This window comes from Halichoerus grypus, chromosome 6, assembly GCF_964656455.1.
Source record: "Halichoerus grypus chromosome 6, mHalGry1.hap1.1, whole genome shotgun sequence".
Classification (NCBI taxonomy): Eukaryota; Metazoa; Chordata; class Mammalia; order Carnivora; family Phocidae; genus Halichoerus; species Halichoerus grypus.
The window spans coordinates 157,709,579-157,734,922 of NC_135717.1; the positions used below are offsets into that span (position 1 = coordinate 157,709,579).

A 25,344-nucleotide genomic window follows, 5' to 3' on the forward strand; every position below is an offset into this window, starting at 1 on the left:
AAGTAAGTTAACTCACTTGATCCTCACAAAACTATGACACAGTCACTATTACAATCTCAGTTTCAAAGATGACAACTCAAAGAGAAAGATTTTAAGTTGACCATATTCATACAGCTAATAAGTGGCACAGCCAGATAGACATGGTACAAGAAAACATCTCACTTTTCTCTTAAGCATAAGGAAAACGGCATCTGAATGCAGGGATAAATGTCAATGAATATTCAGCCTCAATATCATAGAGAAAACAGAAAGCATGTGGAGCATGATTAACCAGAGAGTAGGTGCCCCATCTAAAGTTCAACAGTAAAGTAAAATAAAAGCCTGCATTTTTTGAGAAACCAAAACTCTGAAATTTTAGCTGAAATCCTAAGATTTTTAAATGTTGAAAGCTAATTCAATGTTTATGGAAACACAGTGCAGGCCTAAAATATGTAATCTAAACAAAATAAATCTGCTGTCTGCCAAAAGCATTCAGCTTACAGTGGCTAGTTTGTAGTCTCCACCTAAAGGATTATATCAATTGATCTCTCCCCCAGAGGGATCTTTTACTTACATGTCTTTATTCAGAAGGAATCTTTTTCTTAAAATCTAGCTAAGAAAGTCTGTGCTCTCATGCCAACCAACTGTGTCTTCATACCACCCAGTTTCTACCTAAGGGCAATTCTACTAGGCAAAGAAAGCAACCTATGGAAGTCTATCCTTAAAATTTTTGACCCAATACAGTCATTACGTAAAGTGAATTCTTCCTCCAGGACACAAATAGTAATTTTATCTACTCTAAATTGGTTTTAGTGAAATAACCTTTTCATAAAACTTTAAATGTACCACTGACTTATGACCCAGGAATGCAAAGAATACAGATAACACGTTCACATTCTAGAATCTGCCAACAATTTTAAAAATTCAAAGATGTCCCATATACCCTATCACAAGGTGACATACCTAATGAACCTTAACCATTTAAGAGAACATAGATAGTTAACTCCTATATAGTAACAATTTCATCTCAGTCAAATCAATACAGTAAATGTATGCAATTATGTCATGCCCTCTTTTTAGTGATGACATTTATTTTGCTTTTCTCAAAAGACATATTATTCACAAGCCTCTGTTTTTTTAAAGTTCAGTTAGAGATAAAAGTTCAATATAAAATATAAAGTGCCTACAGGGAGAAGACAAAAATGTTGTATACCACTCTTTTCCTTTTTAGCTTTCATTCAACTTGATTTTAATTTGAATGTGAAGAGCCACTCTTGTATTCTCTGATCTATCTCTATATGCACTTGACTGCAATTAACTTATTAACAAGAAAATTGTAGGGGACTGAACTTCGTGTTCCCTGAGAAGTTTTGAAAATAAAGAGAGAAGAGAGCACGAATGACCTCCTATAGCTCATCTATTCTTTGTACCCCTCTTTGGCTTTTGTTGACTCCTGTATCTATGCATCACCTGACCGACTTGGTTTTAATTCATTTATCTCCTGCAGGACAACGCTGTTCTTCAGCTTCCCAACTAATAACCAAGGAAACCATCCCACCTCCCTTCCCTATTACACTTGCCACCCATCTGCAATAATCAGGGGATAATCACTGCTGACCAGTGTAGAAGCTACCTGGAAAGGAGAGAATGAATGTCTAGATTTTTAAGGGAACATACTACATGTCAGGCCTAATCATGAAGCAAAAAGGGAAAGTATTTAAATCTAAATTTTCATTAAAATTTTTAGATCAAACAGGGAAATATATAATCCTGCAAATGAAAAATTAGTACCTAAATGGTTCCCAAACCTTCAGTAGACCTAAATGCCTGCACCTAATTACACAGGTACTTAAGTGACCTTTACCAAAAAACAAAGGCTTGCAAGACTGAATTATCTTGTACTACTGGATTAAGGAAGAAATAATCTGTATTCTTCTAGCTAAGCACAATTTTTTTGTTGTTGTTAAACCAGCATTTATGTACCAGGTCTACCACTTAGGATATATGAGTTTGAGCAAGTCAGCCTCTCAGAGCTTCAGTTTCCCTCATGTGCAAAAAGGAGAATAATGATATCAGATTTACCTACCTCATGAAGTTATAGAAATCAGACAAAATAAGAGAAAATCCCTGAAAACCCTTTAAGAATTATTCAACTGTAGGATCATCATCACTTTATAGCCTTATTACCTTCAAGTTCATAACTACATATTTACTATATAGATTTAAAAGATTTTTTAATATCAAGTGAAAATACTCATTAGTTGAAAATAGAAATGAAATATTAAAAATTATTATTCAGTTTAAGTGTACCAGAAAAAAAATGTAAATAATAAGTTCACCCAAAGTAAACATTAACTCAAAACTCAAGAGAAAACAATGGTAGATTTAATTTAATCTTAACTTTAAGACAAACTCATCCATCATTCAATATTGTTTACCTTGTAAGAGTGTTGCAATCTGGAGAGATTTCTGAGATGGATGTTCTTTCAGAATGTCTAAGACAGTTCTACCTAAGCTATCCTTTATGTTGGCATCAATTCCTGAAAGAAAAAGAAAAACCCATTAAATGTACACCACTGAAGTGTCAGATACTGTCAATATATAACACTCTAATATCAAACATATACAGACCAAGCACTGAAAATGATTTTTTTAAAAATTAAGTCCACACACACACACACACACACACACACACACACACAGGATTTTAGTAAGAAAGAAGGTGGGGGTCTACTGCTACCAAATATTAGCAACATTCTTGATAATGAATTAATTTTTCAAGGGCACTGACCCAATCATTAAGATTGTTTTTTATAATTTGGGTTATAGCTAGTTAAATGATACACTACTAAGCTGAAAAATATTATTGTTTTAGAATATCAATTCCCAAAGTATAATAATGGTTCTGTGATATATATATTCTGTAAAATATGGTAAAAAAATTTAAATAATAATGTATCACTCTTAAAACACTGGAGTATTCACAAAAGTTGAAAAAGGATGATTATTCTGAACTACTGTCCAAATATTATTTGTCCAGCTACAAAGTCAAATATCTCATATTTACTTATGCAAGATTATATTCAATGTAAACAATACTTAATCATCTACCTGGTGAGCACACTTCTTGAAGTTTGTAAACGAAAACATCTTTGGAATTATTTTAATTCTAAAAATACTTAATGTACTAAAGAACTTACTTCAATGTAGCAAATAGCTTTCACTGCCCCAAAAAAGTTTATAAACTTTCCAAACATCTACCTGCAAACAAAGCCAGTTTTCAGATTCTGGCCTCAAACCTTAGTTCATTGTAATAAGGTAATTAAGTATTTGCTTAAATTTGTATAGAAATGTGTGACCAGCACTTATGTAATTAGTGCCTATAAGACATTATATTGCTGTTACATGTCAAAATTAAATGTACACGAAATTTTAACTTTGTATATGCAATAGTCTGCCAATGTTTTTTATTTTTTTACAGCGGAAAATAAGTACACTAAATGTAGTCCATAACATAAAAGACTCACATCAATTGTTTCCAAGTATGAATTTGTACTCATACTTTTTGATCTTAAAAAATCCAATCTCAGTTTCAATTTTATTTCATTTCATTCAGAATATACATATGAAGACAAATAAGCCTACTTTGTTGTTCCTTCAAAGCATTCCCTCTAAAAGATTCCCTTTTAATCACTGCTGCTTACAAACAATAGCTACTCAGTTGATGAAGTAACAAGGTGAATTTACCTTAAGGATACAGAACTCTAATTTCTGTTTACCATAGTTCCCAATATAATAACGTAGGGAAATATTATGTTCTTTCATAAACCAAGCAATTGTCATAACTTCATAAGGATCAGTTCCTCCCTCTTATACAAGGCAGAGAATTCCTTTTCCTTCTGGTAGTGTCTCTAATATAGTTCAATGAGATTTAAATGTATACAACTGTAATTTCTAAGAGCTTTTTACTGACACATCTGTGGAGTAAAGGAAGGTGCATATTTATATCAATTTTATCTAAACACTGAGGCTCAATTCTACATGATATGAATACAAATTTGCAATGTGAAGTAAAGATAAAAAGGGTGATTATGAAGAAAAAAAAAAGTGCCATTTCCCTTTGTCTACTCCTGAAATAGAAATTTTATTTGGCAGAATAAGCTCCATGGAGAATCAGGATAGTTACCTGTTTCTAACAGAACTCTCACAACATCCACCTTTCCAAATAAAGCTGCTTCATGAAGTGCACTCCCCTTTTCTGTCTGGAAAAAAAAAAAGAAGAAAAGAAAAAAGAAAAAGAGAAAAGAGAAAGAAGCACAGTTGCATTAGGAATGCTTACAAGTTAAAAAAAATTGTGATTTTATATATCCGTACATATTCTCTGTAATCTCAGCACTCCCTGACAGAAAGTTACTATGGAATAAAGAAGAGATTCTAAGAACAAAATCCAAATGCTTGGATTTGTAAAACACCTCTGCTTTTGAATAGCCATTTGACCTTGTTATGTTGATAAGTCACTCACCTTCTCTTAGCCTCGGTTGTTCTCAAGCATAAAATAGGCAGTAATGCCTGCCTCATGAGGTTTTGTGAGTATCCATTGACTTCACCCAATTCATACATTGCATGCATTTATTAGACACCAATTATATGCCAACAATAGTTGAGGGGTGTTCTGAGGCATAGAAATATGATGCTGACCCTTGATATTCACATTCTATTTGAGGAAATAGACGTACAAAGTAGTATTTATGATAAATGAAATCTAAACAATTTAATATGGTTTACAAAACCCACACGATCTTCTCCCTGTTCTCCCCTCCACACTTTCTCCTGTCCACCCCAACTCTCCTCCAGATCTTATACCCTATGCTTTCAGGCATACTGAACTTTTTCACATTAGTCTCAGTCGCTAGAGATCTCAGAAGTCCCTCTGCCTGGTGGGATCCAACCTGAGCCCTCTAACTCACTATCACCCACCCACTAGTTCTCAATCTTCAGCATGAATTGGAATTCCTTAGAGAGCTTGTCAAAAGTCGACAAGCCAGATTTCTGGGCCCTACTCTCAGTTTCTGATTCAGCAGCCTGGGATAGGCCCAAGACTTACCATTTCTAACAAATTCCCAGGTGATACTGTGGGTCTAGGAGTACACTTTGAGAACCACTGAACTATATGTCAAATCTCAGCTTGAATATAATTTCATTTAATAAGATATTGCTAGCCCCCAGGTCTAGTGCTTTTCCTGTATATTCCACATCAATCTATTTTTTCCTCATCATAGCAGTTACACTACATTATGTCATCTGATTGTCTATTTCTCTTAACAAACTATAAGTTTAGTGTAAATGTAGACCACATCTCTTTTTTTTCATCACTGTATCCCTAATGCCTACTAAAGTACCTTGAAAATGTAGACATTTAAGAATTGTTTTGAGGGTAAAAGGTAAACGGGGAGGAAAAATAGCATGGAAAGGAAGAATTTGTGAGTAATGCAGGGAGAGACTGGTTCCTGCCTTGAAAAGGATGAAGGAAAATTTCAAAGAAGCAGGTTTCTGAGATCTACAAACACTAGGTGTTTTCTTTCACTTTCTTCTTTTTCTCTCAAGAATTTAATAAATGTCTAGGTCCTCAGTATGTGTGCATATGTGTGTTAAATTGATGTGTGTCATTACAGCAATTCTGTCCCCTTGTACTAAAACTGATCTCTACTGTGGGATTCTAATCTCAATTCAAAGTAAAAATAACATAAAATAATATGTAATGTAAAAACTTTGTTAATCAATAAAGTTCTATTGTAGAATTAACCCAATCTAAAATGGCTTATAAATGCATTATTAAGGAGACTGAGGATCAATGTGATCTAAATTTATTTTCAAAGAAGGCATGACTGAAATGTATTTGACTTAAATTTCGACTGTCATAATATGTATAGACATTAATAAAAGTGGAAATAAGGGACACCTGGGTGGCACAGTCGGTTGAGCACTGGACTCTCGGTTTCAGCTCAGGTGGTAATCTCAGGGTTACGAAATCCAGCCCTGCATTGGACTCCACACTCCATGCAGAGTCTGCTTGAGATTCTCTCTCCCTCTGCCACTACCCCCCTTACTAGAACAGATGGATAAATCTTAAAAAAAAAATGGAAATAAAAATATTAGTTTATAAATATATAGCAGTGTGCAGAAGGGAAAATAAACTGTGGAAATTTATTCAGCTCCTTAAAAAAATAATCTCAATATGGGGCACAAATACTTTATTTTTCTTTTATTCTCTGAAAAATATCCCTTGAAATAATATAATTCTTTTTACTCTCATTGTGTTTTTCAACCAACTTTCTGATTACTAATTTGATTTCCTTCCATTCTTAAAAAATTTTGGACTACATGTTAGAAAAACTCTTCCTAGGATAGCATACCTTAAATATTCTGAAAAACTAAACAATGTTTTAAATACAGGGATGAAAAGGAAAAATAAGAGAATTCCTCAGAGCCTGGGGGAGGGAAGTGGGGACAGAAACTATGAACCCAGGGTTTTAGTACTGGAACAGAAAACTGTTCCAGGGAATCTGCCAATCCTGGCAGACTAATACCTGGGCTTTAGCCAGCTACTCAAGGAGAAAGTGGGAGGAGGGAAGGAGACAAAGAAACCCAAGCAAGCTGAGAAGGTAGATCAAGGACACCTGCAAAAATCTAAAATGCCCAGGGGCACCTGGCTGACTCAGTAGGTACAGCATGCGACTCTTGATCTTAGGGTCATGAGTTCTAGCCCTATGATAGGTGTAGAGATTACTTCAAAAAAAAAAAATCTAAAACTCCCAAATAACAACAACCCCAGTAAAAAATAATAACAATAAAAAATAAAAAATAAACTAATTAATTAAATAAAAAAATTAAATGTGTTGCACAGAGGGAGAAATTAAAGATGTCTATCTCGATCTTAGTTCTAAGTGGAGTAGAGTAGCAAAAATAACAACCCCCCTAAAAATTTCTAACCACATTTCTGCCCTCACATGGACTTGGGGCCAAAATTACACACTCTCTGTACTCCCCCAACCCTCCGATCCTGAGCCAAAAATGTAGAAAAAAGTGATCCTGGGTTTGTATGGTACCAAGGCAAATATAAATGTTTAGCAGAAGCAAATCTAAATCCCTGCGAAAAAAATACACTTTAAACTTGGGCCTCTGAGAATTCCAACAGATCAAGCTCTAAGAAACACAAATTTAAAATCAGAAATCACTGAACATGAAAGAAAACAAGCCATGAGAAAGAATTCATAGAAACAAAAAAAAGAATAAAACCTATTAAAACTTCACATCATATGATGATCAGCTACAGAATATAAAATACATATGATCAATAAGATGAAAGAACAAAAATAGGATATCAAATGTAACTAAAGAAGAGGAGAATCAAAATTGGCCAGATTTGAAAATGAACTAGACAGCCCTTCTAGAAATGGAAAACATAATGTTTTAAATGGAAAGGCTTAATAACAGGTAAGACAGAGCTGGAAAAACAAGTATTGAACTGGATGGTGGATTTTTTTTTAAGTACATAATGTAATTTAAAGAAACAAAAGATTGAAAATGTGAAAGACAGGACAGAATAAGACTCAACATATGTCTAATCAGAGTTCTAGGAGAGGATGGGGATAAGTAATTCAATGGCTAAAAACTTTCCAGGACTGATGAGATACTAATACTCAATTCTAGGAATACCAAGCAAGATAAGTGAGAAGAATACATTGTGAACATATTACAGTGAAACTACAGAAAACCTAAGATAAAGAGAATATCTTAAAAACATCCCAAGAGAAAAAAACTAATTATCTTAAAATAATTATTAGATCAACAGCTGACTTCTCAACAAAAACAATAAAGCCAGAAGAAAGTACCTTCATGTGTCAAAAGAAAATAACACCAATCTAGCATTCTATATCCAGGCAAACTATCCTCTAAGAATGAGAGCAAAATAAAAACATTTTCAGACATTAAGAATTCTTCATATCAGTGACGTCATATGATACATGTCTTTCTCTGACTTATTTCGCTCAGCATAACACCCTCCAGTTCCATCCATGTCCTTGCAAATGGCAAGATCTCATTCCTTTTGATGGCTGCATAATATTCCATTGTGTGTGTGTGTGTGTGTGTGTGTGTGTGTGTGTGTGTGTGTGTGTGTGTATATATATATACCAAACTGAGGGTTGCTGGAGTGGTGGGGGGTGGGAGGGATGGGGTGGCTGGGTGATAGACACTGGGGAGGGTATGTGCTATGGTGAGCACTGTGAATTGTGCAAGACTGTTGAATCACATATCTGTACCTCTGAAACAAATAATACAATATATGTTTAAAAAAAAAAAAAGAAGATAGCAGGAGGGGAAGAATGAAGGGGGGGGAATCAGAGGGGGAGATGAACCATGAGAGACGATGGACTCTGAAAAACAAACTGAGGGTTCTAGAGGGGACGGGGTGGGAGGATGGGTTAGCCTGGTGATGGGTATTAAAGAGGGCACATCCTGCATGGAGCACTGGGTGTTATACACAAACAATGAATCATGGAACACTACATCAAAAACTAATGCTGTAATGTATGGTGATTAACATGACAAAAAATTTAAAAAAAAAAACATTTTCAGACAGACTAAATAAGTGGTTACTACAGATCCTTACTGAAAGAACTCCCATAAGATTTAATTTAGGAAAAAGGACCTGAGGTGCAAGAACTAATGTTAAATAAAGAGAATGATTAAGAGAAGGCTAAGTCTAAACACACTATTTAAAAATATAACAATAATGTTTACTTTTTTGTACTAATTTGGTTTTCTAGATACTCTGATACAAAAGAGTGGGCACTTCAGACAATGAAATGGAGTATTCTAGGAAATGAAATTATATAATCTTCATCATAAATAAACAATTCTTCTAGAGGAAACAGATGTAGAAGACCTGGGTCCCAGTAGCAGTTTGGCTTTCAGTTGCTATACAACTTTGGGGAAATCACTTCATATCTCTGAAAACTCATATATCCTTATAAATAAAGAAAATATTAAAAACTTGGTAGGGTCATTGGGAGGGCTAAACAAGATAAACAACAAATAAGACTCAAAAAGTATTTTATTAACCTATAAAATAATGAAAAATACTGTCATTATCGTTAAAAAAATAATTAGAAACTTATTTTTTAAAAACCTCAATGATGTTAATATTTTAAAATTACATACATATGTAATGTTTTATATATGTAAAACATATATATATTTTAAATCATATATAACTTTATAAATATGTATAGTGTGTGTGTATATACATAGATAATCTCCTTTACATTATTCCAAGAAAAAAAGGTAATGTTAAATAGAACTAGTATTTTTATACAGTAGATAAGGAGACACTGAACCCTTAAATAAAACTAGAAAAGGTTAGCAGATGATAAACATATTTTTAGCCTGGTGGATGTAATTATCTTATTAGTAAGAGAACATGAGGATGGAATGGATTGTTCTCATAAATTTAAGGTAAACAGTGGTATCAGGACCCATTTCTTGCTATCACAGTATTATCATAAATAGTACAGAATTTAAATATGTCAAATCTATGGACTTTTCCTTATCAAAATACAGGTTAATTCCATAATATCCTCCAGTTTACTACACCCTACCTTGAGTCTGTGTGTACTATCCTCATTCAAATTAGTACCCTTCTGTTCATCTCAGCTCTCTACCCCAAATCCATAATCCATAACTGGCCAAATCTTGAAAAATTGTATTCTCATGAAATAATATTTAGTCCAAAATATTCAACAAGCAAGTTGAATGTATACAAAGAAATAACACTAAAATAGGTGAACTCAAATCCTCTCAACCCCCAGGATTTTGGTCCTGCTTTTCTCATGGATCAAACTTCTCCATTTTTAAAATCATTTCCAAGATAGACAAAACAGTTACACAGCTGATAATACAGTAACACTTCAAAATTTATCCAGTAATGAGATACAAAGCACTCACATGTCAGCACTGCTAAGGAAAAAACACCTCTGAACACAAGTTGTAATGAAACCAGCTGAGAGAGAAGAAATGAAATGATATACACAGTAATGGTAGTAGTTAAATTGCTGATGAAAGCAAAAAAAAGTCTCTTATTGATTGGAAATGTCTATTAAAGTCAAATCTCAGTAGCACCAAAGCTGGAAAAAATAAAAAAAACAAGTGATAGGAAAGAGGGAGACCCTGTTTTAAAGCCCTGGGTTTTAGCTTCCTTTTTTGTTTTTAGCCCTATGTATTTCAGTGGCTTCTCTGGATGTTCAGTCATGCATATAAAGAGATTGTTATACTTTATCCAGAAGTTCAAAGTGTTTTAAAATGTTTCCTTGGGTTATGTATTCCACCAGATTGTCAAAACAACAGATAGAAGAGGGATGTAGCAATATCAGAGCTTGCCTGCACTGGTTCCCCCTTCTGAATTTAACACCTCTAATACAGTCCTCCTGAACTTGAAAAAGAGAGTGACCAGATAAAGGAAGACCAATTCTTTATTAAAGGAGGAAACAGAACAAAGGTGACAAGATATAAAGTAAGATTGTGGTGATGATCAGTAGAGAAAATAGAGCACAGGTACCAGTGGAGATGAAAACTTTGAGAATCATGACCCCTAACTATTATAAGAAATAAGAGCCAGTGAATAAAGATAACATCAGTGGAGATAAAGAAAGCCAATTAGAACAGCATTTAACTCAGCAGTAACAACCCCAGGCACCTAGCTAGTGCCAATTAGCCCTATGGGCATCTCTTAGGATAAAAGATAAGAACATCCTAGGCTTTATAAACAAATACACAATTTCTGAACAAGCTGGGAGGCAAATGTCCTTTTGTATCCTGCATTAGCTAGCCTATAGCTGGAGTATTGTGTTCAACTGTAGGTAATAAACTTTTACAGGAACATTGACAGATTGGAATGTGCCCAGAAAAGAGGGTTCCAAATGACAAAAGACTGAGGAAAACTTCATGTGAAGAACAGCTGAAGGTTATAAGAAAGTTTAGATTGTAGGGGAAATGGCATAAGAGAAATAAATATGTCTTCAAATAATTCAGAAATAACATTCCTCCTCTTCAAAAGACCTCTCCTCCTATTCAACTAGGGATGCCCAGCCTCTGTCTTTAACTATCCTTTCTTCCTTCACTTCTGTCTCAGAGGAAGCATCCATTCTCCTCCTTAAAACTAATCCTCTACTTGTGCTCTTATCATTTCCTGCTTCTTCTTGAATTTCATGAAATATCTTCATTTTTTTTCTTGCATCTTCAATTTCAGTCTCTTTACTGGATCCTTGCACCCTCATAAAAATACAAACTCTTCCACAATCCAGCGATAAAACAGCCAACCAAAGAAATTTCATGTGAACCTGATATGACTTCAAGCTCCTATCTTACATCTTACTTTTCTTTACTCCACACTTTATAAAGTCATCTTCCCTTCTCTAGGAAAAATTTCTATTTTGTTACTACCGTATTCTCTGGCACATAGGAGGCCATGGCTGGCACAACGCAGGAACTCCGTAAATACCTGGTAAATGAATTAACTGATTACATGTAACTGCACTGTCTTGGCACCTTTCTTACCACTGTTTTCTCATAGATCTCTTTTTCCAGAAATTCTGAGTATTCTTTCTTCAGCTTCTTTTCTCTATATATATTCTCTTTCTTATAAACCCATATGTTTCCATGGCCATATCTCTCACTTCTCTGAGGCTAGTGCCATTTAAGTGGCACAGTCTAAAAGAGACCTCCCCATCCCTTCATTCAAAAATCACAGCAACCAGGGTATTTCCTTTATGGCACTATCACAATTTGTAATTTTTGTTTGTGTTTTTATTTCCTGTTTTCCCTACTAGTCATTCCACTCCATGAGGACAGAGAACATATTTTTCTTATTCATGTAGCATAGTGCCTGGTAGCCTGGCCTGAAATGGCTGGTGGGAATACGGTACCCTTATAGGGAAGCTGAGTTTTCAGTTCAAGGGAAGGAAAAGAAGTTGCTGGGGTGGGGAGTGAGATAGGTCAGGGAAGGCCTCCCTATTAAGGTAACATCTGCGCAGACACCTGAAGAAAGCACAGGGGGACGTCATGTGGGTTAGTAAAGCAAAGGCCTTGAGGCAGGAGCTTAGCGAGTATGTTCCAGCAAGAGCAACAAGGCCACTATAGCTAAAGCTAAGTAAAAATGGCAGAGTAGTCAGTGGAACTGGGTGGTATAAGACAACTGTCAGCCACTGTGAGGAATCTGGCTTTTGCTCCAAGTGAGATGGAAAACCACTAGAGGTTTTTTGAGCAAAAAAGTGATATGATCTGGTTTAGTTTAATGGCTGCTTTGTTGAAAACAGATTGAAAGGAATCTGTATGGACTGAATGTGTCTCCCAAAATTCATATGTTGAAACTCTAACCCACAGTGTGACTGTATTTGAAGATAGGGCCTTTATGGAAGTATTTAAGGTTAAATGAGGTCATAAGGGTAGGAACCTATGTCATGGGATTGGTGTCCTTATAAGAGTTCTCTCTCTCTCATTCTGTTTGTGCACAGAAGGCCATTTGAGGACACAATAAGAAGACAGCCATCTACAAGCCAGGAAGAGAGCTCTCACCAGGAACAGAATCTGCCAGAATCTTGATCTTAGACTTTCCAGCCTCCAGAACTGTGAGAAAATAAATGTCTGTTGTTTAAGCTGCCCAGTCTATGGGATTTTGTTATGGTCACCTAAGCAGACTAATAGAGAGGCAAAGGAAAAAGAAGGGAAACCAGGTTGGAGGAAGGAGATGTGCAGGATTTAAGCTAAGTTCCAATGTAAATGTAAGGTAATAGTGGAGGGGATGAAAAGTAGTGAAATTCTAGAGCACAAAGCCAATAGGATTTGCTGAGGGGCTAAATGTAAAATATGAAAGAAACCCTGAAGTTTGGCGACTAAACAACCAGCACGACGGTAATGTCATTTGCTAAAATGGGAAAGATTGGAAGATGGGCAAACCTGGGGAGAAGGGGTTATGGAAGCTAAATGTTCAGTTCTGGAAATGTTTGGATGCTCACTAGTCATCCAGGAGATATGTGCAGTAGGCAACTATGTACCGAATATAGAATTCAGGGTAAGGTTCAAGATGAGTAAATAAACTTTGTTGTTGTCAAAGATGTCATCTGAAGTCAAAGGATTGGATGAAGTCAACTAGGAAGCAAGGAAGATGAGAACAATTAACCATGGAATGTGGATGAGACAGATTACACTACTCTGCCCGCCTTTCACATGTTCTTTGTCATGTGGCTGCAGTTCCTTCCACTTACGCGGGTGGAGTGTATTTCCCACCCCCAATTTGGGACTTGGCTTTTTGTAAGTTCCTTTAGGCATTGTATGGTACATACATGATACATGATACAAAGCAGAGGCCCAAAATGTGCTTAGTTGGTTAGGCTTACTTAGGCCATGCCCTAGCTAGTCCCAGGAGAAAAAGAATAGATACACAAAGCAGAGCAGACGAGACAAACTTACAGCATGAAGTAGAGCTTCCCCATATGACCTACAAACGTCAATGAGGAAAAAAATGCCGTTGCTTACTACTGTATGCCACTGGGATTTCTGTGTTTGTTGTACAGCAGTACTGTGGCAATGGCAAGAGCTAACTATTACAGCAGCTCACAGAGCTCAATGTAAAGACCTACTGAAATAAAGTCTGGCTCAGGAGAGGGAGGTACGACTTTACAAAAAAGAACAGAAAACAGAAAGGTTTAATTCTTGAGCAGCTCCTATGGATAGGAGGTTTGTAAGGCCTGATAGATTTATCTAGCTGCAAGGCTAAATGGAAGGCATTCAAGGGTCTTAGACTCTACCTTACCTGAAGTAAGACCAAGAAGGAGCAGAGAAGCAAGAGAGAAGAGTGACTCAGATGTCAAAAGAAAAAAGTGTTTCAAAGAAGAAGATCTACTTTGTCAATGCCGATGATAAATCAAATTGACTATTGGCTCTAACAATATGGAAGCCATTAGTCCCCTTCATCAAAGGGAAAACCAAGGACTTTTAATAGACTGAGGGAGCTGGAGTGGTTTCAAGAGAGAATGAGGGAAAGAAATATGATATAATGAGTAAAAACAACTCTTTCTCAATATGTTGTTATGAAGGGGATTAGAGAAAGGGAACAAGAGCTAGAGGGAAATGTGGGTTCAAGAGAGGTTTTTTTAAAAGATGGGAATTATTAAAACATCTTTGTGTCCTTATGGGAGTGATGCAGTTGAGAGGGGAAAATGTATAGTATTTTAAGGGGAGGATCAGGTGTACAAGTAGAGGAGGAGTCAGCCTTAGGAATAAACCAAAGTTCATTTAAAGCACGAGGAAGGAAAGCAAATACACATCCACTGGCAAATGTGTTGGTACAAATATGTGACTGTTTCTGTTTCCTCAGTGAAGTAAAGCAAAGTCATGATCACAGAGTGATAACAGGGAGGAAAATGTTAAAGTTTTGGGAAAAAGGAGAAATTTTAAATAATCATCTAGGGAAGAAGGAGTGAATGGATTATTAAAATGTAATCTATCCATTTAAGCACGTATTTCTCCTGCCACTAGAAGCACTTAGAGATCAAAAATGGTACCTTACTCAGCTCTACATCTTAACAGCTCCTAGCATGGGAACCTGTACTCTTCATTATTAGTTTTCTATAATTTTACTTTCATTTCCTTTAATATTCAAATAAAATCCAATTGGCTTAATGTTTTGCTAGTACTTTTAACTTTTTAAATTTTAATAAGAGAAACTTACAAGAAACACAGTTAAAGCACTAGCATAAAAAGACACCATCACTACCTACTTACCCAAATCAGGTTTGAAATCCACAGAAATAACTGCTAATTTCAAGAGGATCTTGCCAATTAAAACCCATTTTCTTAATATCTTAATATGATGGATTCTCTTTATTAAGAAATCCTTTAAGACTAACAGGTTTATACATAAATATAATATGAAATTCACCTAAGCGGGAATTAAATTGTTTTTCTCATTAGTTCAAATATGTGTTATAATTCAAAACTGCTCAAAGAGAAATGAAGCAGAAACCAAAACTTATACAGAAAAAACATAAATTACACATTTTAAAACATTTGCAATTACAAGAAAAAAAGACAATCTTCTAAAGTCATCTTTAAATTTTAAAGAATTATTTATAATGATTTGAATGTAATTAAAGTCTAAATGGGTACTGCTGTAATTTACCAAATGGGATTATTTTTAATACTGCTAATTTCCAACTGGTTAACTACAATTTAATGAATATTAAAGCCACTGAAACAATTTAAGGTTACTGCCTGATTCTTCCCTCTTACCCAGTAAGAATATCAACAAATTTCTACTTTAAATTTAATATTAAAAAAATTTGCAGAGATCTTGCCATTTGCAACGACATGGATGGAACTGGAGGGTATTATGCTGAGCGAAATAAGTCAATCAGAGAAAGACATGTATCATATGACCTCACTGATATGAGGAATTCTTAATCTCAGGAAACAAACTGAGGGTTGCTGGAGTGGTGGGGGGTGGGAGGCATGGGGTGCCTGGGTGATAGACATTGGGGAGGGTATGTGCTATGGTGAGCGCTGTGAATTGTGTAAGACTGTTGAATCACAGATCTGTACCTCTGAAACAAATAATACATTATATGTTAAGAAAAAAAAAAAAACAGAAGAAGATAGCAGGAGGGGAAGAATGAAGGGGGGGAAATCGGAGGGGGAGATGAACCATGAGAGACGATGGACTCTGAGAAACAAACTGAGGGTTCTAGAGGGGAAGGGGGTGGGAGGATGGGTCAGCCTGGTGATGGGTATTAAAGAGGGCACGTCCTGCATGGAGCACTGGGTGTTATACACAATGAATCATGGAACACTGCAACAAAAACTAATGATGTAATGTATGGTGACTAACATAACAATAAAAAATTAAAGAAAAAAAAATTTGCAGCAGGGGCACCTGGTGGTTCAGTTGGTTAAGTGTCTGACTCTTGATTTCGGCTCAGGTCATGATCTCAGGGTAGTGAGATCAAGCCCCGCATCAGGCTCCACTTGGAACCTGCTTGAGATTCTCTCTCTCCTCCCGCCTCTGCCCCTCCCCTCCCACTCTCCCCCTCTCAAAAAAAACAAAACAAAACAAAACAAAAACCAACAACTTTGCAGTGAATGTGATGGGCAAACTTGGTGACAGTTCATTTGAATTCCATAATAAAATTAAACACTGACCCAAAAAAGGCAATGAAACAAACAAAAAAAACGCATGTTTTCTATAAATAAAGCATAACAACAAAAGCAAAACATCAACTAAGGCTAACTAAATACTAGAAGATTCAATTCATTGAGATATATTTTAGAATATGTTGTCAGTTCTTCTTGAAAACCTTCAAGATGAAATCATAGAGTGAGTATAAATAACAAAACATTGCCCACCCTGCTCAGGTACCAGCCCTGATGCTTCTGATTAAGTGTTCACAGTGGTCTAAACATATTTTGCTCCTTTCATCTGATATATGAGTAACAAACCCAAATGCTATTGGGGCAAAGTAGAAAACCTAAAGGAATGAATCTGGCAATGACAGAAGATGGTAGAAAGAGGTAGAGAGAGGTTGGGACCTTGGAAGGTATATACCCCATCTAAAAGCATTCAAATTCAATATTTTAAAATACTATTTTAGCCAAATAATGCATATCTGCAAGCTATGTTATACCTAAATTCAAAGTCCTAAAGCCATCAAGCTCCTCTTCAAATATTACTCTATGTCTCTTCAATTCCTCCCTCTTACAATCTATATTTTACTCACTGATCTCTCCATAGCATTTTGCCCTACTCTTTATTTTAGTATGTCATATATAGGAGGTATTCTTGCAAGTTTTTGTATCCTCCACTAAATTCTGGGCAGAGATCTTACTTATCTTTAATTCTCCAAAAACATATATAATATAGTAAGTAGTATTTTATATAAAAAAGATGTACCATATACATACATAAAATTGAAGCCAGACTCTTTCTCTTCTGGCCATGTCATCTAGTAAAAAATATAAAAAGATCTGGGCCATGGACATGAAGTGAGTTATTGATCTCAGTCATAGTGAAGTCCTTGGTTATGAAGTACTCTGTGCCATCAAGTTTAGAAATATTCCAGAAGTGTCTGGGGCACCTGGGTGGCTCAGTTGGTTAAGTGTCTGCCTTTGGTTCAGGTCATGATCCTGGAGTCCTGGGATTGAGCCCGCTTTGGGCTCCCTACTTAGTGGGAAGTCTGCTTGTCCCTCCCCCACCGCTTGTGCACGCTCTCTCTCTCTCTCTCTCTCAAATGAATAAATAAAATCTTTAAAAAAAATATTCCAGAAGTTTTATGAAAGCAGTAAATCTAGATTAGAGAAATTCAACATTCAGACAATAAACATCTAGCTTATCATTAAACACACTTTAAGATAGTAACTTTGTGAGTCACTTAAAATAGTAAATATGTATCTATCTCATTTTAATTCAGGGGAAAATTAGGGTTTTTTTAACATGAGGACTAGAAAAAATTCTTGTGTTTATTTTCAAGGCTGCAAAAGTAGAATAAATAAAAAATTAAGAAAAGATTTTATAAATACCTAAATAGCTAAATAAGACAGGCAAAGCTCCAACGAAAAGTTTGTTTCAGGGTACCAGCCTGAAATGTAGGATGAGAAGGCCTAAAATTTTTATTTTATTTTATTTTATTTTATTTTATAAGGCCTAAGATTTTTAAAATTTCGGTGGAAAACAAAGGAGAAACAAAATTCAACCTCTAAACAATTCCTAGGAAAAGTAACCCCACAGTTTTGAGCACTAACAGCATTTGGAATGTTGCAAAGCTGGCTGCATTTGTTCCCTCTGGGTATTTGCACCCCTTTAACAATTCACAACCTCTTCTAATTAAGAGGTAAAATCTGTTTTACCAATCCTTGAATTTAGGCTGCCTTTGTGACATGTTGGCTTATCAAACACTACAGAAAAGACAGGATGCTTGCTCCCAGCCTAGACCTCAAGAGACTTTGTATAACCCTCTTCCCTCCCTCCTTCCTTCTGTCTCTTGTGTGCACACATGCATGCACATAGAACCATACCACTGTCATGTGAACAAGCCCAAGGTGGCCTGCTGGATCATGAAAGACACATGGCAACCTCACCCATTATCCCAGGTAACATCCAGTCAATCTCTACAGCAGAGCCACTCAACTGATTTCTAATTGACCCCAGACACATGAGAGAACTTAGCCAAGACAGAACTACCCAGTGAGGCTCAGACTAAATCACCAACCACAGAATTATGAGCTAAATAAGTATTACTGTGTTAAGCCATTAAGTTTCAGGATAGTTTGTTATACAGCAATAGCTTACTAATACACAAGGGAAAAGGACACAATCTGACAGGAACCAAAAGGGTCTCTGGAAGATAAGAATGTTGCCACTGACTTGGGAGACAAAAAACAGTAATAAAAGGAAAAAATGGTTAAAAAAAAGTTAACCTTGGAATTGGAGTTAACTTGAAACAGATAATAAAAGTAGGTTGCCCTTAAAAATAAAAAAGTAGGTTGCCCTTTTCCTTGTGGAGAAACCTTTCCAAATGTTATCCATGCTTCAAAGTTCAACTCAAATCACACCTCTCCAATAAAATTCCTTCTGACTGCCCTTAGACAAAGTGATTTTTCCTTCATTAATCATGTATAGACAGTTCACTATTGTGTAAAGAGGCCTGGATTTTAATCAGTAAGTATAAATTCATATTCTAGGTTTATCAGCTATACATCCTTAGGCAATTTTGTTAACTCTTTGAATCTGATTCCTCATCTCTTAACTGGAACTTAGTAGCTCTTAATCCCACAGGAGGGCTGTTAAAAATGGATTCTAAATGTGTCAACATATTAAACACTAAGTACATACTCAAAAGTATTAAATTGAATTTTGATTCATTCTTTCATTCATTCAACTCTGACTGGATTCCTAGTGTATGTCAAGCTGTGTGCCCGACACTGCGAGGGAACAATTACTAATGATACCACACACAACAGCCTCCTAATAATAATTTTTCATTCATAAAGCCCTAAAATTAGAATGAGGTTAGAAATTATGCCTTAGATCTCTTCATACTTCCCAGCAGCGTGTGGCAGAGCATCTTGAATTTAACAGTTATAAAAATATTTGTGGACAATTTAATTAAAAATGAAAAGATTTCTACATATAAGTTTTAATATCTGTATCTCAAAGCAAAGCAAGAGCAACATCACTTTTAAATCACAGCTAAAAGAAGACTCACTTGACAGCTCACATCCATTCCTGCTTCCAATAGCACCTGAACGACTGCTTTGTGACCATTGCGAGCAGCGAGGTGGAGCGGCGTGTGCTTTCTAGTGTTGCAGCTCATTAAGTTAGGGTGTGCACTGATGATCATTTTGACCACCCTAAGTCGCCCATAGAGTGCTGCCAGATCCAAAGGTGTTTCTAGCTTACTGTTCCTGATGGTAGGATCGGTGAGCTCTTCTAGGAGAACAGCAACTACTTCTGAGTGTCCATATTGAGCCGCACAGTGCAGGGCAGTTTCATTTTCATTGTTCTGTTAAGACAAAGATATAAGATTCAAGTTTTCAGAAATTCAATTATCAAAATCTAAACAGTAATTTAAAACCAGAGATACTTTGAAAATGTAAGTTTAAGATTTATCTATTTTAATAAGTATGCCTAATAGAATATTTGTTAAAGTATCTTATTGCACCAAAAAGATCACATTTTTTAATCATTTCAATAAGGAAAATCAAATTTTCCCCTGCATTATATATTCCAATTTCCGGGAGTGATAAATGATTTAGCCACGTCAGTCAGTGGCCCTGCTGGGCCCAGATGGTCAGTGTTATCTGTACTGTGCATCATGCGTCCGTGACATTTGTTAATGAGAGAGATTAATAACAATTATAACCCACTTTTAACAGACTGGCTTCCCAAAAGAGATGGTAAATTCTTGATAATGAAAGATTTACGGAAAGATTTCCCAAATTAAGTTTCATTTTATTTTCCATATAAGTACAAATCATTGCTTCTTTTGCAAAGAGAATGAAGACATACTGGCCCTAAGATTAAACCACATATTTTTGAAATATAATTATGGTTTGAGAGGCAGACTTAAACCCACTGCCAGACAAGTTACAAGGAGTATCACATTATTACATATGCACCTAATAAGTGTTTCAGTTGAAAATCAAGATTTTCCAGGAAATTTAGCAAGATAAAAACTGTACCTGATGGATCAAGAGAGTATAATGCTGAGTGAAATAAGATAGAGAAAGACAAACACCATATGATTTCACTCATATGTGGAATTTAAGAAACAAAACAAATGAACAAAGAAAAAGAGACAAACCAAGAAAAGACTCTTAACTATAGAGAACACAGATGGTTCCCGGGGGGGGGGGAGGGGGGGGCAGTGAAATAGGTGACAGGGATTAAGAGTACACTTATCTTGATTAACCCTGAGTAATATATGGAGTTGCTGAATCACTATATTGTGCACCTGAAATGAATATAACACTGTATGTTAACTACACTGGAATTAAAAATTTTTTTAAATGTTAAAACAGAGAAAACTAAACCCCATCTCAAGGCAGATGGACCTTTCAGTCCATTTGGGCAGATGGTGTAGGTAGATTGTATATGACTATGTCAGGAGGTAGAAGGATCAGTCAGGAGAAACGTAAACAAGAAATTTTAGTAACAAAAATGCAATGATCCTGAGTAAGGGTTCTACAGAGAAAGAGGCTGCCATCATCAGAGTCATCATCAGAGCTAACACTATGTACCAGGCACAGTTGCATTCCATTTATGTGTACTCTAATCTTCACTCTGCTATTATTATCATTATTGCCACTTTAAGGATGAGGAACTGAGGCACTGAGTAGTTAAATAACTAGCCTTCAAGTATACGGCCATTTAGTGTTGGGGCCAGGATCTGAACCCAAAGTCACTGCTCTTTTGGTTTTTTTTTAAGATGTTATTTATTTGAGAGAGTTTGCGAGAGAGAGAGAGAGAGAGAGGAGCAGGGGAAGGGCAGGGGGAAAGGGAGAAGCAGACTCCCCACTGAGCAGGGAGCCTGACGCAGGGCTCTATCCCAGAAGTCTGGAAGTTGGGGATCATGACCTGAGCTGAAGGCAGATGCTTAACTGACTGAGCCACCCTGTCACCCCCCCCAAAGTCACTGCTCTTAATACCATCTTCCACAATAACAACTGTTACTACTATCATTTGCTGAACATTTAAAACCATATACATTGTCTCATTTCCCCTACACCACACTGCCTGCCAAGTATTGCTATATAGTCAGAGAAGAAAAGGAAATTAGTGCTGAAAGCAGAATTTCTACAGATTTTGCTCAAAAGAATACCAACTGAGTTGTAACAGGAACTAGCTACTTAGATAGCTGCTCTGACCACATAAAAGGACAAATAGGGTTCAAACCCAAATAGATCTTAATGTTCCCAAAAGTAATTCAGACTTGCTCTGGCTGAAGGATGCAGGTAAGTTGAGAGTAGAGAGTTAAGAGCAGAGGGAGGATTTAAAAACTTAAAGAGTGGTCAAAAAAAAAAAAAAATTTAATGAGCACTTTGAAAGACTTCTTACTACTTTACCTTCCAAATAAAAGTATCAGAAGAGTGCATTTAAAGGCCAAACCCAGAAAAAATACCTACTCCTTGGAGACAATCAACAAGAAATTAAGATCGGATAGACGGGGAATCCAGCTGAAGGCACTGTTTCTTCCAGCATTTTAGGAGGAGTCATTCTTGTTCTTAGTTTGAATGTGCTGCTACAGTGCACTTCCTCACAGAGACTGACCACATACAGGTCTATACAGGTCTACAGTCCCTGATTTTTCTTATCTGGCTAAGTTTTATAAGCCTGATAAGAAAATCAATCTATTACCCTATACCATAAAAATACGATATAGAAATATGCCTTCTGACCAAATCAAATTTTCCCGTGGTTAGAAAGAAACTCAATTTTCAAAACACAGCACCTCTTTGAGAAAAAGAGCCCATTACAAAATAATGACTCCTCAAACACATCTCTACATTTGCAGAGGCCTTAGCACAGGAAATTATAAGTGCAAAACTGAAACTTTCTCTATTAACACCAATTAGATTGTTCAGATCTCAAGAAAAATTATTTCAGTCATGCCAGACTTACTCAGGAGAAAATATTCATAGTTTACCCATGATCAACACATACTTGTACTGTCAGATCAGGAAGACCACAACCATGGTACCTTTATAAAAGGCATGATTATATACATGTATCTGTACTAACAAGTGATCTAAAAGAATCGGATTTGAAATACAGACTGTGTAGAAGCACTGATTAATAACTGCCTTATGTCTACAATGAACATTCTTGAGCAGTTCTGAATTCCCTCTTTTTTACCAAATGGGTGTTCTCCAAAAAATTAGGACACTTCTACTTATAGACAATGGGTAGCAGAACAAAACTGGCTGACAAAAGCTATTTACCAAAAGATCTTGCTTCAAAATAAAACTAATGGAAATTAACATTAGTTAGTGAGTTTTAGTAAATGGTAAGTGAATATACTTATCAGATAGGGCTCCTCTTGTTTTTGCCCTAATGTTAAAAAAAAAAAAAAAAAAAAGAGGAAAAGAAGGTAAAGGGGGGAAGAGATGAATATACAGAGAAACATAAAATGCAAACATATATAACATCAAAAAAAGGAAATAATAAATCAGTTGACAAAAGAGAGGAAGGATGTAACAATTATAAAAAATATGAAAACCATAATCAGGGCATGGTCTACTTTGTTTTCAAAATTACATTGTCCTAAATTGGCCACTAATTCTAGGGCAGTATAGAATGGTGACCTATGTTGAAGTGCTGACACACACTGGATCTCTCTGAACCTATCTTATCAGAAAAATGTGAATATTACCCTCCTTATAAACCTTAGAGTATAGCTTATAAATCAAAAGAAATAACATAAAGGCAAATGCTTTGTAAATGTTAAATATCAAAATATAAGACAGAATTATTTTGAAAGAAAGCTGTATTAGAAACCAAAGACTACTTTCAGAAATCAGAACTAAGCCCTGACAATTATACATAATTTTATTATCATAACATGGAGCATAATTGGTTAGGAGTCTGAGCTTTGCATCAGAAAAACCTGAATTCAAATACGTAGTGCATTTCTTAGTAGCTGTGATATCATGGGCAAGTTATTTAATCTCTCTAAGGTAGCTTCCCATATATAAAATAAGAACAATAATTAATCCCTATCTCATCAGGATGCAGTAGAGCTTTGTAAGATAATAGATGAAGTACTTTGCACACCGCCTGGCATATAGTAAACTATCCATAAGTGACAGGATTTATGATGACAATACCAATATGCTATTGTGGAGGGCTCTGGAATTAGAGTTCAAAGTCTGAGTTTTAGTCACTCAGTAATGTGTGGCCTTGCATGACTTATTTAGCTTTACTGAGCCTAATTTCTCATCTATAAAATGGGAGCGCGATACTATCACTTCAAGGGTTGTGAGAATTAAATAACGTAATTTAGGTAAAAGTGCTTAGCATGGTATTTGGCTATGTCAAGCACCATGTCTCAATATATCTTTATTATTTTCATTTCTCCCCTCTGTTGCTTAAATACATAAAGGTTTATAAGTAACTAGTACATTTCTACCCCATTCAGAGGGGGAAAATAAGAAATAAAGCTAAAATGAAAAGTTACTTTTACAAAAATAAAATTCCCACATCAGAAACAGGAGAAATGACACTAAATGACAGAAATACATCAGCACTAAAGGAGTACCATATACATAACAAATACTGACAGCATGGTATTAAAAATCTCAAGATATTTTTAATTTATTTCCAGTAGAATCCACAAGACAAAGCAACTTTCAAATACAAATGAATTCTAAGTGTTTTTTCTTATTTTCACATCATTTAAAAAATATTTTGCTTGTAAAAATTAACATCCTCTTGTTTAACCTTGGATTGTTTTTCCATCTTACTATTTCAGGTTCACTTTGGGGCATTCAGACAGTTTTAAGAATAACCACCAGATGGCTCATCCCACAAATGATCTTTTAACTTTTGATTTTCTGAAAAACAGAACAGCATTCCCATAAATTTCCCTTTAGCATGATATGCTGATAAAGACAGGCATCTGTCATTTTTTAAAGATTGAGTTTATGAATGTATTTGCATAAAAATACACTTCATTTGGTAACCTATAAACATAGATATTTTGTGATAATTATTAATAAGACACTTCCAATTAATACAACATTTTTCCTACTCAGAGGAATTTTATTTCTATAACTGCATTTTTCTGGGGAAAAAATGTATTTTTCTTCCCTTTGGTGTTTATAGCTAGTGCCAGTGTTACTTTTTATTCTTTAGTCTGAATTTCAGTCAAAGGCCTGCAAAGTCTGTATTCATTTGAACAGTATGCTAATTGCACTTTATTAGATGTGCTTGCCCTAGAGTAACCACTTGCATTGATATTGGACAACTGCCAACCTGCAGCTTAATGCCATGGTTGTAATTCAATTGTTGGGCTACATGCTGGTTTTCAAATATAGTTTTACAAAATGGGAACAGCAGGGGGCATGCAGAGCTCAAGATGTTTATTACCATACTGTACTAGAGGCCTGTATTTTACTTTCAGAAATCTGTGGTCTTATTTATTTAGAATACTGAGAATGGCATTCCTTTTTTAATATGTCAGTTATGTGTAATATGGATATTATACACTTGAAAATATTTTTACTTTATCTGTCAGTATATTGCTGCTGTGTTTTATTCAACATACTCTGGTCATACATACAGGAAATTTTTAACTTAATATGTGACTATCGATGGTATATACTGTATTTTGCATTTTGATTCACAAAATTGTATTTGCTATGGAAATGTGGAAGTAAATGGAGAGTATTCTGCAAATGAATCCATCATCGTTTTAGCATTTAAAATTTTATTAAGAAAAGCTCTAATTCATATTATAATGTGAATTCTGTCCTATCTTTTAAATATTCAAAAACTACAAAATGGATGCTTATATAGTTAGGCAAAAATATTAGTTACTTTCTTTATGTAGTATTCTCTTGTTAACAAATATCTTTACAAAAGCCCAACTTAGGACCTATGTACCTAATACAAGTGCCAAAGAATTTTTCAATTTCTCCTTTAGGGAATTTAACAGTGAAAGGTCTTTGGCAGGGTAATGACAGAAATAATCAATTTTCAATGCGGCATTGCCTTTGCAAACCTCTAGAAAAACTATAGCATGAGCAAATATTTGACAAGTG

General features: G+C 35.4%; 1 protein-coding gene across 5 annotated transcripts in view; it reads right to left on the reverse strand.

The window, feature by feature from the left end:
* Positions 1-25,344, reverse strand: part of ANKS1B (ankyrin repeat and sterile alpha motif domain containing 1B) — a 1,091,613-nt gene that overhangs the window by 919,912 nt on the left and 146,357 nt on the right. For all 5 annotated transcript variants that reach the window (XM_078076455.1, XM_078076454.1, XM_078076453.1 and 2 more), the window contains exons 4-6: positions 19,290-19,586; positions 4,166-4,241; positions 2,418-2,519 (exon numbers count right to left, since the gene is read on the reverse strand). In XM_078076455.1, the coding sequence (XP_077932581.1) occupies positions 2,418-2,519; positions 4,166-4,241; positions 19,290-19,586 (475 nt within the window). The remainder of the gene's footprint in view (positions 1-2,417; positions 2,520-4,165; positions 4,242-19,289; positions 19,587-25,344) is intronic.